Here is a 17,578-nt window from a genome sequence, read left to right on the forward strand (position 1 = left end):
ATTAATTCATACCATTTGAACCCAGAGCTTTGGTCAAGACCAGATCCTCAGCAATCTACTGTGAGGTTCAGAAAGTTTATTTTCTTGTAACACTTCGTGTCAACGTGCGCCAGAAAGCAAGAGAGAAGGAACTGAATGAGAGCCAAGCAGGCAGCAATACTCAAGGGTTTGGATCCTTGTTGCCATCTTTAACATGTCTAAAAAAAGCAATGCTACTCAGGCAGGTAAGTGAAGAGCCGCTGGGTAAAGGGAGCCTAAAATAATTTGATAAAGAGCCTCTGGATGGAAGATTGCATTTTGAATTAATAAAGAAAGCAATAACAAGTAAAGATGGATGAATATGTCAATTTTGTTTTCTCTCTTTTACTAATTCAGTTCTCGACATTTCTGCTGCAAACTGCAACAACTCTCATGAAAATCTGTCAGTATTTTAGTGTGTATTTCTTCTGAAACACAGATTTTTGAATGCAGTTTTGACTAATAGATGCATTTTTGCAACTTATATTATCTAATATATTGCATTTTATTATAATTGCCCCTCTGGATAAAAGGCAGGATATAGATTTAATAAATATAACCTTTTTTTAAAAAAAGTTATTTTCCACCAATGTATGCATTTTTATGAACACTTTCCCCTAATATATGCATTTTGGTACACATTGCTTGGTCAGAAAACTCCATCACAACATTCAGAGACATGCAAATTTTGAAGGATACCAGTAATTGAGTTTCAGTTCACATACTGGTTTAAGAACAAATCAAGTACCGGTAGTTTCTCACTCAAATGCAAACAAAATTGGATTTCCCTCCCATCCTTAATATCAAGCTAGCAAGAAAAAATATTAAACTGGGAGTAGGTTTGTTGTCTTGCCTTGTCATGGAGAATGCCTTCTAGTCAGCAGGACTCATGTGTTGTGTTCAGAGTGTCATTATAGAAGCATCTGTACACATGGAGGAAACTGAAGCGATTTCACAAGGGCCTAAAATCATGCTGAAGGAAGAGAAAATGTGGTATCTTACTGTGAGTTTATAACAGAAACAGTAACATCAGTTGCAGAAGTTTGATTGGTTTGTTTTTGCTGAATTCTGCCTCTCTACTAATTTAAATTAAGGGCCAGCCAAAGTGGAAGTAGGTTCAGAGATTGTGACTGTAAGTAGCAACAGGGTCGTGCAGAATAATACCATTGGCCCAGCGGAGATTGTCATCTGCGATGGAAAGATAGCTGATGTTCTTCCAAAGAGAAACTGGGCCAGACCCAGTGGAGAAAAGGTATGAACTCATTTAACACTTTAATTTTTTGTGGATTTCTATACTAGCGTTCAGGATCTGTTTCTAGCATGTTCCACAAATAAAACAGTAAAATTAAATAAAAATGCAATCCCATACAAAAGCAGCATAAAATACAAATAGAGGACCAAAATTATTTTAAAAGCCTGGGAGAATAAACTATAACTGTGTAGGTGCTAGGCGTCTCCATGAGTATCCTGCTTCCCCGCATTTGAACTTGAATTGATATAATGGCTGAAAGTTTGGGAATTTTTTTTAATGAAGTCAGTAAAGTGTCCCAACATGGGTCTACGGTTTATAAGCAGGTAACGCATCACAGAGGACGTGACTAGGATTAGCTAAATATTATTGTTATAGAAAGTCTTAACCACTGTATGTGGAAATGAACATGCAAATATATTTTATAAACAGGTTCAATTTCCAATATATTATGAAGTATTTAAAATGTCAGCAGTGCTGAAAGTTCAGCATTTAATAGCACTGACATTTTGAAGCACGGTTTTATATGCATAAACCTCCCAGAATGTTTCATTGTTAACCTGTGCTGATGAAAAATTCTAAGACAGCTCAAGGTTACACTGATCCCTTTCTTAACTGTGGTTCTAAATGAATAGCTACTGCTCTAAGGAGTAACACACAACATCTTTCATATCTGTTACATCTTTCCTACACATTACAGTTTTCACAGACGATGACAACAACATACAAGTGCAATTAGGGGGTCCTGTGTAGTATTGCACAGTGGTGGAGTAAGATGGAAGTGATTTCAATTAAAATCCCACTTTAGCCATGAATCTTAATGGGTGACTTTGGGTCATTCATAATCTCTCAAGCCCAGGGTCCGCTGCAAGACTCTTGTGAAAATTTAACTGGAAGAAAACATGTATGCCACCCTGAGTTTCTTGGAAGAACAGTGGGATACAAATAATATAAATAGTAACATTAAAATTGTATTTATAAAAAAGAATAGAGAGAGACTGATCTGACTTGCAGGGACATGAGTCAGGAAAGCAATAAAAATATTGTCATGAAATGCAATATGAAATGTATATAAATCACAGAAGCAACATCCAAGAAACAGCAAAATCCAACAAGCATAAAACAAAACCCAAAACATATCAGATATAAGACATGCTGGAATGTCTGGGCAAATAATAAAAAAAGTATTCAGCTGGTGCTGTAAAATGATGAAGATTGGTCCCAGGTAAGCTTCTTTGGAGAGGGCATTCTGTACATGAGACACCATTACTGAGAAAGCCCTCTCCCTAGTCGTTATCCTCTTAACCTGAGATGGTAAGGGAACCTGAAGAAGGGCCTCTTATGATGAATTATTTGTTCAGGCAGCATCATGCATTAGTAACCAACTTCAGATAACCAAGCCTCAAGCTATTTTATGAATGAGAAAGGAAAATATATTCTGGAGCATGGTATTAGGAGAGCTTTATGAGGGAGCTTGTGAAAGTGAACTATCCCAACACAAAACATCACATCCCTGGGGGCTAATTCTCCACTCAGTTACACTCGTTTCACGCCATCATGATTCCATTGACTTCACTGTAACTGAGTGGAGAGCTAGACCCTATGGTCATAATGCCAGTGCGGAGCATTGAACCAAATTCACCATGAATGCATTGGACAGGGGCCAGGGTAAAGTGTTCTCTCTTTTTTTATGTGGTTTTCCTTCTGGGTTAAACTTTTAGTTGCCTGACCAGTGACCTTTAGCCAGTGCCTGTTGCTGATCACAGCACACTCCACATTACCTCGACTAATAATTAACGCAACTTGCTCTGTCTGTGAATTGTCCATGAGCTGCGCATGAGATTCTCTCACTGCTTGGTTCATAGGGTGGATTTCGGCAGAAAAGCTATTGGTTCTCTTTCTGTCCATGTAAGTCATCTGTGTCAGATATGGCCAGTTGCTGGAACATAAGAAGACCCTTAATGGAGCAGAACAAAGGACTATCAAAACCAGTATCCTGTTTTCTGGAAACCCACAAGCAGGATATGAGTGCAATAGCCATTTCTCATTACAGTGGTACCTTGGGTTACAGACGCTTCAGGTTACAGACTCTGCTAACCCAGAAATTGTACCTTGGGTTAAGAACTTTGCTTCAGGATGAGAACAGAAATCATGTGGCGGTGGCATGGTGGCAGCGGGAGGCCCCATTAGCTAAAGTGGTACCTCACATTAAGAACAGTTTCAGGTTAAGAACGGACCTCCAGAATGAATTAAGTTCTTAACCTGAGGTACCACTGTACTGTTACCCAGAAACTGGTTTCCTGAAGCAATCTCCCTTTGCCCCTGGAGGTAGTGCGCAGTCATCACAATAAGCAGTAATTGACAGGCTACTCCTCGATTAATTTCCCTAATTCTCTTTTAAAGCTATCCAAGTTGGTGGCCATCACATCCTGCAGCAGGAAATTCCATATTTTGGGAAATTCCATATGTACTGTGTTGAATTGCTATTACAAGATGAGACTACGGCTCTGCATTGCCTGCTACAGGGGCCATTATGAATGAGAAAACTTGTTCTAGATACAACCTTAGCTGAACTTGGATGGCCTTGTGGCAGTTATCCATGGTCTAGTAATCTACCAGCTAGACTATTGCACTGCATTATATGTGGGGCTGCCTTCAAAGATGGTCCAGAAACTGCAGCTGACCCCAAACAAGGCAACAAGATGGTTAGTGAGGATTGGAAGATATCAGCGTATTATGACACTGGCTATGTCATCTTCACTGGCTTCCAGTCCATTTCCAGGCCCCAATCAATGTGCTGGTAGGAGGGACTGTGATAGTGATTTAAAAATGAAACGAAAAATGAAACAGAGAACAGTAGTATTTTTAAAAATTAATAGAAAATACTGAATAGGAGTACAATGGTACCTTGGGTTACATACGCTTCAGGTTACAGACTCCGCTAACTCAGAAATAGTACCTCTGGTTAAGAACTTTGCTTTAGGATGAAAACAGAAATCGTGCTGTGGCAGCGCGGCAGCAGCAGGAGGCCCCATTAGCTAAAGTGGTGCTTCAGGTTAAGAACAGTTTTGGGTTAAGAACGGACCTCCAGAACGAATTAAGTACTTAACCCAAGGTACCACTGTACAGTAAATACTAGATGTGGTCAATGTTTATTAGATCTTTGTCCTTCCTTGTTACAGTCTGGACTTCAAAGATAGTGAATACTCTTCTGAGAGAGAGTTTGGTTCCTGTTGCCCTTAGAAAGGTAGGAATTAGATATCAACTGGAGGGGAAAACTAGATTGGAAACTTCTCCAAGTAGCCTCTCAACCTGAGTCAGTCTTGTTATTTCTGCCTCTGTCCCTTTAAATCTGAGACCTCTTTTGTACATTAATGCAGGGTTAGTCCTTTAAAAGAGGCCCCATAGATACAGAGTACACATGTTCCACAAGGCCTCTTTTAAAAGACTCACCCTGTACAATCTAAATAAATGTTTGTGTCTTAAAGCATCTTAAGAGAATGAAAAATGACTGGAGATGAAAAGAGAGACAAGCCTTCCTAATTAGGAATGCCATCAGATGCAACATAACTTCTGAAAGTCAATGTATTTCCAAAAAGAAGGGAAAGGACAGAACAATGGCTATGCCTGAATTCCAGTGGCATAGCGTGGGGGGTGCAGGGGGGGCGGCCACACCGGGCGCAACATCTGGGGGTTAGGGTTAGGGGGCGCAAATCCACGGGTTAGGAGGCGCAAATCCATGGGTTAGGGGGTGCAAATTACTTGCCTTGCCCCGGGTGCTGACAACCCACGCTATGCCACTGCTGAATTCATCCCCTCGTGCAAAGCAGCTAATGAAGCATACTGTACTTCTTCTTTAAGGAGCTGCAAGACTATTAATTGCTTCCAAGTAACTTGAATCTAACTTTCTCTTAGGAAATTTGAGAAATGGTTGAGCTCTCAATGCACATGCAAGGAAGATGAGTGTCTGAAGTATAATGGTTTGCGACAAAGATGCAAGTGTTTTGTTTCATTGTTTTTTTTAAAAAAATACAATTCCTGGCATGTTGAAATTATGACAGAATGAGCAGGAAGCCTAGCAAGAAGTCCAAATGATCAAATCAATTATGAAGCATTCTTAGAAATCTCAACTGTTGTGGGCCACAATCCAGCAGAGAATGAATGGTTTTAAGAGCTCTTTTAGTCTGCAATGGATTGTGGCTGTGAGTTTTTAAAGTGTTCCTCCAAGCTTTCTATAGCGTTCCAAAAAGCAAAATACTAAACGGTGTTTTGAATTAAAATCCAGAGTTTTTAACAAGGAACCTGTACAGGTTACAAGCATTCTATGGATCACACTGATGATGAAGACAACTTTAGAATATTCTGCAATTAACCTGCAATTAACCTTCTGCCTACAGATCTTAGATGTTGGAGACCTCGTGGTCATGCCTGGAATAATTGACCCTCATGTGCATATATATGAGCCTGGACAGCCAGCTGGTGAAGGATTTACATCTGTGACTCAGGCCGCAGCTGCAGGAGGCATCACCACTGTTGTTGACATGCCCTTGTACGTTTCCAGAGGGCTGGAGGGAGGGAATAAAGGGAGAGAATAAGGACTTTCCTATTTTAATGCAGAATTCACAATGAAATTTCCCAGGTCAACTCATATAAACTACAGTGTAAGAGTTTATATGTCTCTTCCTAATATGATCTAATCCCTCATCCCATTGTAGGCCCTTGTATTATTATTATTATTATTATTATTATTATTATTATTATTATTATTATTCTGCCTTCCATCCCACATGGAAACCAAGCGGTTCTCTGTATCATCACATTAACTTTCTTTGCACACCCATGTGCTCTGGCCCGTCTTACAGATTCCTAACACCTGTAGATAAAGAACACTTTGGGTGGAAGGCAACAGCTGGAGAAGCTTCTGCAGGGCAGGATTTCTGAAACACCATATATAGTCCTGTAGTGTCACCTACTGGTCATATTAAGATATTGTAACCAAGGGTGAATTCCCATGCTCAATTTCCACACCAGAAATCCATGAGGCCCCACCAAATGCCTAGACATAATTATACTGCATGAACAAAACACACACACACACCAACAGCACTGAGAGTCAGTGTGGTGGTCGTAGTTACTGATTTATCTATCAAATGCATAGCCTGCCTTTCCTGATCATTTGAGGTGGTTCACTATAGGAGAAAAATACCAGACCTATCACTCCAGAATTGGAGATACTGATGTTCAAATCCCCACTCAGCCATTACACACACTGGGCAACACTGAGCCAGTGTCTGTCTCTTAGCCTCACCTACTTCACAGGTTGCTTGTTGAATGCTGGAATGTATAGTATTTTGAGCCCTTTGCTAAAAGAAAGCCATGATAGAAATAAACATTTATGCCTGGTGGAAGCTCATATGTGAATAGGGAAATCCATCATCTTTGGCATGTTAATGGGATCCAGTGGCAGAAATTCAAGTAGCTACCACAACCTAACAGAGGCAAATTTAAACTAAAGTAGTGTTTTTGTTGGAACCAGTTTGTGCACGGGTGGTACTGCTTTGGTTGAAGAATGAGGTCAGGATGTATTAAAGGTGTGTTACAGATTGGCAGCTAGACTGGGCTAGAAACGAGCACAGTTTAGTTGCCTTCTAGATAGGAATGGTTCTACAATTAGGCAGAATGAGGCAACTGATTGTGTTTCTCATAAAAGGGCAGGGAGTGAGGAGACATGCTGAGATTTCTTGTTTCAGCTGCCATCTGCTCCCTGACTTTGATTATGGTGGAGGAGGAAGACAGGTATCATTTGCTACTCTTAGGCAGCAAAATGTGCTGGGCCAGCCTTGTTTCCAAGTAACATTTTACTTCATCCCCTTAACTCAGGTTCTCCAGTCCTCCAACCACAACCTTGTATGCCCTTGAGAAAAAGCTCCAGTCTGCCAAGGGAAAGTGCCATATTGATGTTGCATTTTGGGGTGGCATCATTCCTGGAAATCAGGTTTGTATCCAGCAATGAAATGGCATCAGCTCCCTTGTGTCTTATGTACTTTGGAGGGAGGGCCACGAAGGCAAGATAAATAGAGAGGGCTCCAGAAATGAAAGCTTTCCTTTAGATAGCATGATCCATTAAAAGTAAGAGGCTGCAAATGGATGGAGGATTCTGCCATGTTTTTAGTTATACTAGGGTTGCTATATTTCAAAAAGTGAAAATCTGGACATAAACTTTTTTGAGCTTTTCAGCAATTTCCACCCGGACACAATTTCCGACGGCCGATTGCCAGCTATGTACAGAAAATTCCGTACATATGGCAACCCTAAGTTACACTGCACCCTATGCAAGAGCTCTGGAAACAGTACAGTACAGTACACGGTTTTGATAATAAGAGGTGTGGCTTGAAATAAATCACTTGGTTTGAAATCCCAGTTCTAATTCCATATATGTATGAACAAATTGCAGCAAATTGTTGGAAGTGGGAAATGAACTCTGCTCATCCTCATAGGGGTAGGTGAAAATTTAGATTCAGTTTGCATTTAAATTGAAAACTCAGTTGAAGCTGAATATGTGCAGAAATTACAAGAGGGCAGAACTTAATTCACAACTCAGCCATTCTTCTGCTTTCTTCATATTATTAGCAAACTTTCCAAGTGCTTGTCCTTGTGCTATCTCTTAGGCTGAGCTCCTACCAATGCTGAAGGCTGGGGTTCCTGGATTTCAGTGCTTCCTAATGGCCACTGGTGTGGAGGACTTTTCCCATGTTTGTCTACATGATATACATGTGGCAATGAATGAACTGCAAGACACAGACTGTGTGCTCCTGGTAAGGAGCTGAATTCCTACTCTTTTACTCGCTAGCACCTTTGACATTAAGTACCTGTTTTCCATTTCTCTACTCTCTTCCAGCGAATCTCCAGTATGGATGGTAACATTTCACACTTTCTCTCCTTATTTTTAATTTTTTATGTATATTTTATTAGTGAATTGAATTATTGTACATACTTTTCCCCAGTAGGTTATTCAGGTACTATAAATGACACAAAAAGATGAATAAAGATTAGTACAATAATTAAAAGAAATTACTAATGTCCACATATTAATAAAATTAAGCAATGCCCCTTCATAATAAACCATTAATTAATATTAAATATACCAAATTAAAATTTAATTGTGGTATATTAATTCATGATCTGCACATATTTTAAAGGTGTGAGAACAACTTCCCTATTTCCTTTCTTTTATTCTTATGTGTATAAGCTAATTCTTATTTTACATATTGAATTACCAAATCCCAACTTCTTATAACCTGCTTATATTTTTTTCTATCTTTAATCGTTGTGGTTTTCACTTCTTTGGATTATTTATACCTGCACTTTCCATCTCAAAAGAGACACTTAAGGTGGCATACATTCTTCAGCAAACACAGAAAAATCCGCTCTTGGAAAACTGGCATCCAACATCCCACAAAAGATTCAAGGGAGAAAAGAACCAGGACCCACCTTTTAGCTAACGTGTAATATACTGCTATAGACTATATTAGCCCAAGTACCTGGATTCTAGGGCAATAAGCAGTTTCACTGTTAAACTAGAGCAACTCCCTTCCCAGCACTGAATACTAGAATGAAAAGGTGCTGTTATGATTTGATATATCACAATAGTGTTGTTGTTGTTTTTAAACAGCAGGCAGTCTTCCCTGCTTTAAATTAAGCACTCTTGGTGACATTTAGCTTTCATAGGCTTGTCTGAAACCAGACCAGTGGGATGGGGTGGGGGTGAGAAGGAAGAAGATATATTTTTAATCTTTGTTGGAAGCTGCCCAGAGTGGCTGGGGAAACCCAGCCAGATGGGTGGGGCTCAAATAATAATTTGTTGTTGTTGTTGTTGTTGTTGTTGTTGTCGTCGTCACAATGTTATATCTTCCTGTAGAAATTTTTATATAAACTTTTCCCCCCTGTTTGGGACTCTCTACACAGTTCCATCCAGAACAGGAGCCAAGTCACTCCCTGCCTGTCCAAGAGGGTATGTATTATGCTAACCAGTACCTTTACTTTTATCCCACCACATATGTCTGCCAGGAGACATGGGAGCATTTCCCCTCTTCATCACAGGACCATGGTCATCCCTTTGTGTTCTTCTGAATGGAAGTGTTTGCTCAGCTTAGAATTTGTTTTGCACCAACAAAGAAATAGATAATAGAGACCATCAATAGGGCAAATAAAGGAGAGTAGATAAGAGAGGAGACAGCAAGGAGTCTGGAGCAGCCCTGGGCAGTGAACTGTCTGAAGAAAAATACCTGAAGATTTCAGAATGGCCTCCCTCTGATGACATAGGAGGGAGGGAGATTTCAGTTGCACAAGAAATGGGCACAATCTTTCTAGGATGTGAAGGGAGCTGGGAACCGTTCCCCTAAGGACCTTAAGTGCATTTTAATATACTAAAACACTAGAAATAATCTTGCTAGAACCCACTTGGTAGGGGCACCGGTGTTAAATGTGTGCATCTCTCCCTTTCCCCAAACAGACACCATGGAGTACAGCACTTTATTGGACACACGCCCTTATACCATGGAGGTGGAGGCCACCATCACCATTGCTGAACTGTGTCTCCAGTATAAGTGAGTGTTTCTTTCTGTTAAGCTGAAAATGAGAGAGCATGCTAAGGACATAAAAAAGCCCTGCCGTATTACACCAAAATCCCATCTAGTTCAGCATATTGTTCTCCCAATGGCCAACTAGATGTCTATGGGAACCCACAAGCAAGACCTGTGTGTAAAAGCTCTCTCCTGGCATGTGCTTCCCAGCAATTGGTACCATACTCCAACTGCCCCAAAAATACCGTGATCGTCACAAACACCCTTAAGCAACCACATCCCAAATTCCCAAGGGTCCTTCCCTTCAGTACTGGAAGTTCAGACCGTGCGTCCCTCTAGAACATTTCTTAGATCTATGCCTCCCACTCCCTTCCTTCCCTCCTGACTCAATATGGCCCCACTTCCTGTTTATATGAAAACACGATCCGGGTCACTTGAGGGCCCCTAATAAAGTTTTTCACTGTTTCCTTGCTCCTCGGTCAGTTGGTCTCTCATAAAGAAACTGATGAGAGGGAGCTAAGCGGGCGAGGCCTTCCACAAGGTCACTGTCCACATGGTTGTGAGGGGTCCCAAGAGGTCACAAGTGCTGAAGAGCAGCTGTTACAGTCACTTGGCTCTGGTTTGCTTCATTCAGCTGCTGCATCTGAGTCCCTGCCCCAGCCTCTGAGAAGGCAGGGTGGGGGGCACTGATGTAGAATATGTCCCTATTTTCATCTGATGAATGTTGGAGGGCATGTGGTATTCAGAGGCATAACACCTCCAACAATAATTATATGCTTTTAACTTTACAGGATACCATGCCACATCGTTAATCTCTCCTCTGCTCAAGCCTTGCCCATTATCAAGGATGCTCGACAGAAGGGAGCACCAATTACTGTAGAAACAGCACACCACTACCTCAGCCTGGCATCTGAATGCATTCCTCCAGGAGGCATCTACTACAAATGCTGCCCTCCTATCAGGGACAAGAACAACCAGGTAAGAGCTATGGGAAATGGAAGTGGTCCAATCAAATGGCAAAAAATAAAAAGATTAAAAAAAAATAAAGTGATGGCAGAGAGAGGACATATGAAGTAAGATCTGAGTACTATTAAAAAGAAATGCTTGATAATGTCTGCAATAATTCAGTAAGAAGAATAAGACAGGAACTTTATATGATCAACAGACTCCACTTATGTTGAAATTATAGGTTGTTCTGGATGAACAAAGCATGACAGGTTATTAAAATGGCATTCAGAAAAGAGTGAGTACACATACATACACACATACACACAATCTTATGCAGTTGACTCCTATAGATAACACACAGATCCAAACGATTGTCTAGAGACATATCAATGCAATATTCAACTACTTAAATCCATCATATACATTATGAGAAACAAAAAGACAATAAAAACAAATAAAATATGTTAAAATTGACAGTGCAAAGTGCATTTGTGTCACATCCAGACATGTTCAAAGAGATGGCAGTTTAGTGCTTAATGTAAGTTCATTGTTCTTGTTTAACGAACTCAGCTTAATAAACCATGCTTGAGCACAAGAATCAGACTATATGCTACCTCCTTGTCCCTCTCTTCTTCCCATGATGCTCTGGCTTCAGTGCCATCATGGTTAATTTAAACCACAGTTTCCTGTTACATCTTAACTAGGAAACTATCATGTAATCTCAGACTACAAATACCAGGATAAGATGTTGGTTTTGCATCCTATTTGGTAAGTTGAGGTAAAACGGATGTAACTGGAATTTTTGGTTTAAAATAGCCATAATAAAAACACTGGATCCAAACAAGGGGGAGGGGAGGGCCAAACACATGGGTCTATTCTCAGTTTAATAAACTATGGTTTATTGGCCTTAATAATTGCCCCAAAGTATGAGGCAGGCCTTCCTAAAGAAATAAGGGCACTAGAAAAGGAAAATGTCAGTTCCTGCACAATACATAATACAAGTGAATTAAGTGTTATTGTGATTCTTTCTTGGGCCAGGATGCAAAATCCAGGAGTGGAATCATTGCAACGCAATCCTCCTGTTCCCAGTTCCTTAAAACATTCCAGAAGGCCTTGGTGGTGATGAAGAAGAAGAATCAGCATGGCCACACTATCCTTATCTGTTTCTAAATGCGGATCTTTAGTCAAAGAAATTTCCTTTCCATGCCCATTCCTTCTTGCTTTTCCATTCTAAGGAGAGCTAACTTTCAGTGGCAGCTCTGTCACTGTTGCTTTGGACGGTCTATTTTCGAGTTGAAAGCTGATCCTGGATCTTTGGTACAAAGTGCATTACCTCTGTATGCATCAATAGCTTAATGCAGGGGTCACCAATGTGTTGCTTGTGGGCATACATATGCCCACAGAGGCCGTTCCTGGTGCCTACGGGGTCCGCTTTCCCACTCTACTGAAATTAGTGTTGAAAAAAGCATGCTCCTGTCGCTATTAGAACAGGTTGTGCCGTGTGCTTGGCTGTGGTGCCCACAGCTGTGTATCCAGTTTGCAAATGCGCCACTGGCCCCAAAAAGGGATGTGACCCTTCCTTGATCATTCACTGGCTTCACCTTATTCAAGGAGAACTACAAAAGTATTTCCTTGGCATAAACTCTTCCTCTCATGTCTCCAGGAGCAGCTGTGGGCAGCTTTGGAAGTGGGAGAGATAGACATGGTTGTCTCAGCCCATACTCCTTGCTCCCGAGACTTGAAAGATTTGAACAATGGAGACTTCCTCAAGGCCCCAGCAGGGATTGCTTCACTACAGTTTGGTAATATGTTTATATACTATTTTATATATGCTGTTCTTTTTCTTATCCTCATCCAATAAGCATGTACTGCTAAGAATGGAAAGGATGATATCCTCATATCATGACTCAAGAATATACTACACTGACAGGCAGTATCTCTCCAGAATGTGGTCTTTCCCAGTACCTGCTAACTGGAGGTGTCTGGAGGTGTCTGGAATTAAAACAGTAACCTTCAGGATGCAAAGCATGTGATCCACCATTGAACTATGGCCCTTCCCAAAGAATGACCTGTCATCCTGTTGTTCCAGGTGCCCTTAGTGTCCTCAAGCTAAGCCAACCAATACCCCATTCAAAATGCCCCATTTCATTTAAATTACAAATACTTTAGTTTTTCACTATGTAAATTAAAGCCATTTGTTTTAAAAAGCATGTTCAATAAAACAAAGACTGGATCCCAAGCATCGTTACCGGTACTTCAAAATAAGTTCAATTGAATGCATAATAATTTTCTTTTAGGTAGGTTATGGCTTTCAGACAAAGACATCTTAATTGATCAGATCACTTTTCACAGAGTAGCCAATTCATTGATTAAATTTGCATATGTTTACATACAAAAATTCTGAAGAAAATAGCATGAATTTACTTCCCTGGTGCTCCCCCCCAATACAATCACACAATAGTGTGTGCAATTCAATGTGTGTATGTTTGAATGAGTGTGAATGAATGTCAGTGAACGTGTTTATCGGTGACCCAACGTATTGCCACATGTGGCCCTCGCAGGACAGGACTGCTCACCCCTGGTATAGAACTTTACCAAATGTTCAAGTCTCCTTTTTAAGTGGCATCAAGTGATATACTTTGAGAAGAAACCAGGGAAGAACAATCATCTTAACAATAAATTCCTCTACTAATTGTGACTGGAAAATTCATAGGTCTCCCTCTCTTCTGGACTTCTGCAAAATCCAGAGGGTTCTCCTTTCATGACCTAGTGCAACTGATGTGCAAAAATCCTGCCATTCTGAGCAGGCTGGAAGACCGTAAAGGATCACTTGGCCCTGGGATGGATGCAGACCTAGTGATCTGGAATCCAGAAAAGGAGTTTGAGGTAAGGATGGGAGAGGATATAGGTCATTTTTAAAATTTTGTGAATCACCTTGGGAGTCTGATATAGAACCAAAAACAGGATATAACAAATCTAATAAAATAAAGAGTTATAACAAGCAAAGACCTTACAGAAAACAATAAAGTGACCTAATACCAAATGAAGAATTAAATGTGCCAGTTTTATGAGACAGAAGTCCAAAGTGTAGCTGTTGTTCTTTGAATTTCTTATCCTTACTTCACCATAAGGTCCCAGGTAAGATAAAACAATATAAAATAAAATGTTAAAATCAGTTAAAACACTTTGGTGTTGAATGTTTCCAGTATAAAAAGGCATAGCAGAATGGCCTTTTCAACTACCTTAGCAAGAGAGTAGTCTTGACACACTTAGGGTGTCAGCTGGGGCATTATTTTTCTCAATTTGGATCAAAGATACATCAAAACACTTATTATGGCTATGGTTATTAGCTAGAGAGATACAAGATAGATATTGATTGTGGCGAACATCATGTGTATACCCCTTCCCAAGCCTGCGATGGTAGCTCACTGGGTGGAAGTGTGTATTCAAGTTCTGTTTTCACCCTGTGAAACTAAGCTTTCTATGCTTTGAAATTTTTATAATTGATGATCTGGAAAGTGCCAGTTCTGATATTACCATTCTCTTTGATACAACACAGGGACAATAATATTAGGTTGTATACATTATCCCTAGTAAGCAACATTCCCCAAACTTATCTGTATTATAATTATTTTGTCTTCTTCTTTCTCTCTCAGGTGAATAAAAACATAATTCATCACAAGGATAAGGTATGGGAAGACTCATGTTTTCTGCATTCTCCTAGTGTTCCTATTACTGCCCCCCGCCATCCCACCCTCAAAACACCTTACTGTAATTTACTGTATAATTCATTACATTTTTTGGCTCTGCTTAGGGCAGGCTTCACTGTTCAGCAAATGGGACATCCCAAGTGTCATTTCTGTGGTGGTAGAGGCTATAATGAACTGACTGTTTAGTAATCTTCACCTCCATCTATCACTTTGCTTAGCAGGCAAAAACCAACAAGCAAAATACCACCAGGAGGGGTGAGCACAGCCGTCGGCTTTCAACATTCCTTGCCTTTTTGCAGCCTTGACATTTATGGGCTATTCAGTCTTTATCTTTTCCAGGTCAGAAGTTACTGGGTCAGAGGATCTGCCTCGTACAAAGGACTGGCCCTAGTAGGCACCCAACAGGACACATGTCTATGCTGAAGGAGTCTAAATCATTTTCACATCTGGTATCTTAGATTATTTATTAGTTTCATGGCCCTAACCTCAAGCTCAGAGTCAGAGGAGGATGAGCTGGCTGAGGCCAGGACTGCTGCACCACCAGGTTCCCTGGAAGTGAACCTGAGGCTAGTGGAACCTAAAGAACCTGAGGCAGAACCCTCACAGATGCCTTTCGCCAAGTCCCATTTGCCTGAAGAGTCAAGTACTTCTTGCTCTACAGGCCTACCCAACAAAATTCACCAGGCCAGCAAGCCATAGAAGAGAAAAGAAGTGCTCCAGGTTAGGGAGTTGGCCCTTTAAGGATACCTACTCTTTGGGCATGGAGATAGAGCTTCAGAAAGGTAAACTGGATGGAGGGGTTCATAAGGCCTCAATTCACCTCTAATCTTTGTTGTTCACTTAGAGCTTTCTACACCGCTGCATCTATTTTGCCTTGTGAATATCTGCTATGGACAGATCAGAACCACCATAAACAAAAACACATTTACCCAAAGACCTTTGATTCTGCATTCTGTTTATCCTTACTTTTCTCTCTCTCCCCGCTCCCTACTTTAGCTAACCCCATACTTGGGCTTCCAGCTTTATGGTGAAGTCTTTGCCACTCTTGTACGTGGCAGGCTGGTTTATCTGAATGGGAAATTTGCATCCAAGCCAGAAGGGGACCTGCTTGTGACAGAGAGAAAGATGCCTACAAGAGTCTCATCACCCTACTACTAATGAGGAAGAGAGTATGACAAATGTACTAGCTAAACACAAATCTGGGCAGAAGAGAAGCTGGAAGAATAGAAGAGGAGAGTGGAATCTACACACATACAAAAAACGCTGTGAAAATGCTTTTTAAAAAAATGTTTTGAAAAATACATTAAATTTTGCACTGTCTCAGTGTCACCATCTAGTGTCACATTTGTATATTGCACTTTACAACACATTTAAAACGTTTTATTTGCAGCTGTATATCTGAGTCCAAGGATGAGTAACATAAAAAATAAACTGCAATCACATAGTCTATTGTCTCAGTGAGAGCAGCTGCTACACTTTCTGAATTTTTCTATAACTGCTGAATAAATAAAATGAGGTCAACAGCTCCAGCTGATATGTAAAGGATATGCAACAATGGAACAGTAAAAAGTTATTGGAGCCACTCCCTCATGCCTTCTTGCTTTCCAGAAGTATAAATAAGGCTAATAAAAAATCAGGGTGATGGGGGAACAGGACAATAGGTCTGGGTGATCTTGCAGCTCTTGAAGCTTCATCTCAAAGTGTTTATTTTGCAAATCATTGATCTGATTTTCAAATTTAATGTAACACAGTGCTCACAGTGAATCAAACAGCAATATGCCAAAGTGTGATGAGTTCTGAATAAGTATTCTTTCACTATGGCTATGACCTAAGAAATTAGATAAAGAGGCTTTTAATATAACTCTTTAATCCAAGTATGATCTATTGATTTCCTGATCAGAATATGATCAAAATGGGATGTCAAGTAAACGTGTTTGAATTGTGCATTTTTCGATTCTTGCAGTTGCTCTAACCTTTAGAGCAAGGATGAGAAACCTGCAGTCCTCCAGATGTTGGACTATACTTCTTATCATTCCTGACCATCCTGGCTGAGTTTTATTGGAGTTGGGAGTTAAACTACCCCTGAATTAGAGGGTTACATATTTTAAGTCCTCTCTCAGACAAACTATACTAAATGCAAAACTAGGCACAGTGCTCTGCAACATCCATGAGGCTTTAAGACTGCCACTGCCAGCCAAGCAATCCTGAATAATTTATTTTTCTCCTATTTGACTTAATTTGAAAATCCATAGAAACAAAGTAATCACTTTGTCAAAACTAAAAGGCAGCATTTCCCTTTGACAGTGCTGTGGTAGAACATACATCCTGCCAGAGCATTTGGACCTTAGTGTTTATTAGCTGGCAAGGGCTCGTGGTACATAAACAAAACATTAGAGGGCTTAATATCACAGAAATACAAGTTGTCCCAGTAAAAGGACAGATTCTCAGAATGAAGTACAGTATATGATCTGATACAAAGTGAGCTTCCTTGAAAATGCAAACGCTACAAAGGAAAATTGCGGAAAAGGGTAGAAGGGAAGTACCGGTAATTCAGTCACTGAAACCAGAGAAACTGTTGCTATCTTCTGGTGCGATAATGGCATTCAGATGGTGCAATTGAAGATTATTGGTGCTCTTGTGAAACAAACCTTCCTCCAAACTCTTTGCAAAAAAGAAAGTGATGAAGAAATGCGCTGGAAAAACAATTGCTTGATGCAACATTGTCTAACCTCCCCTCAGACAAATCAGAATGAATGTTGAATAAATAGCTGGTGTTGTCTAACCTCCCTGCCATCTTTGTGAAAACCAAATCAGGGTGAATGTTCAATAAAATGGCTGTCTGGAGGTCCCATTGGCCCCAGTCCAATGCTCATCATAGCCAGTAGATATACTTGGTTTCATCACCTCAGTCTAGAAATAGGACTTTGCTTTGTAAAGGAATTTTACAGGGATTCTGGTGAAGCAGAAAGAATTCCACTTCTCTTCCTCTCCGCTCATTGTGCTGAGGTTGCTCAAGCTCAGCTACTATTTACACTAATTGCATTCATGAAGTTAATGTCTAGTCTGGCCCT

At 40.3% G+C, this 17,578-nt stretch overlaps 1 protein-coding gene and 1 long non-coding RNA gene across 2 annotated transcripts in view; one reads left to right on the forward strand and one right to left on the reverse strand.

The window, feature by feature from the left end:
• On the forward strand, window positions 1-16,090 carry LOC310845970 (allantoinase, mitochondrial-like). Its single transcript, XM_083741899.1, has 12 exons — window positions 1-224; window positions 1,113-1,270; window positions 5,665-5,816; window positions 7,148-7,262; window positions 7,936-8,082; window positions 9,233-9,278; window positions 9,780-9,873; window positions 10,641-10,827; window positions 12,461-12,599; window positions 13,511-13,683; window positions 14,454-14,486; window positions 15,504-16,090. Exons 1-12 carry the CDS (start codon window positions 194-196, stop codon window positions 15,663-15,665), a joined length of 1,437 nt encoding a protein of 478 aa, XP_083598025.1. The 5' UTR covers window positions 1-193; the 3' UTR covers window positions 15,666-16,090.
• Window positions 8,207-17,578, reverse strand: part of LOC310846025 — a 23,114-nt gene continuing 13,742 nt past the window's right edge. The window contains exon 3 of the long non-coding RNA XR_014565094.1: window positions 8,207-8,286. This is a non-coding gene — a long non-coding RNA (uncharacterized lncRNA). The remainder of the gene's footprint in view (window positions 8,287-17,578) is intronic.

The sequence above is a fragment of the Podarcis gaigeae genome, assembly GCF_964106915.1.
Source record: "Podarcis gaigeae genome assembly, chromosome: 5".
NCBI lineage: Eukaryota > Metazoa > Chordata > Lepidosauria > Squamata > Lacertidae > Podarcis > Podarcis gaigeae.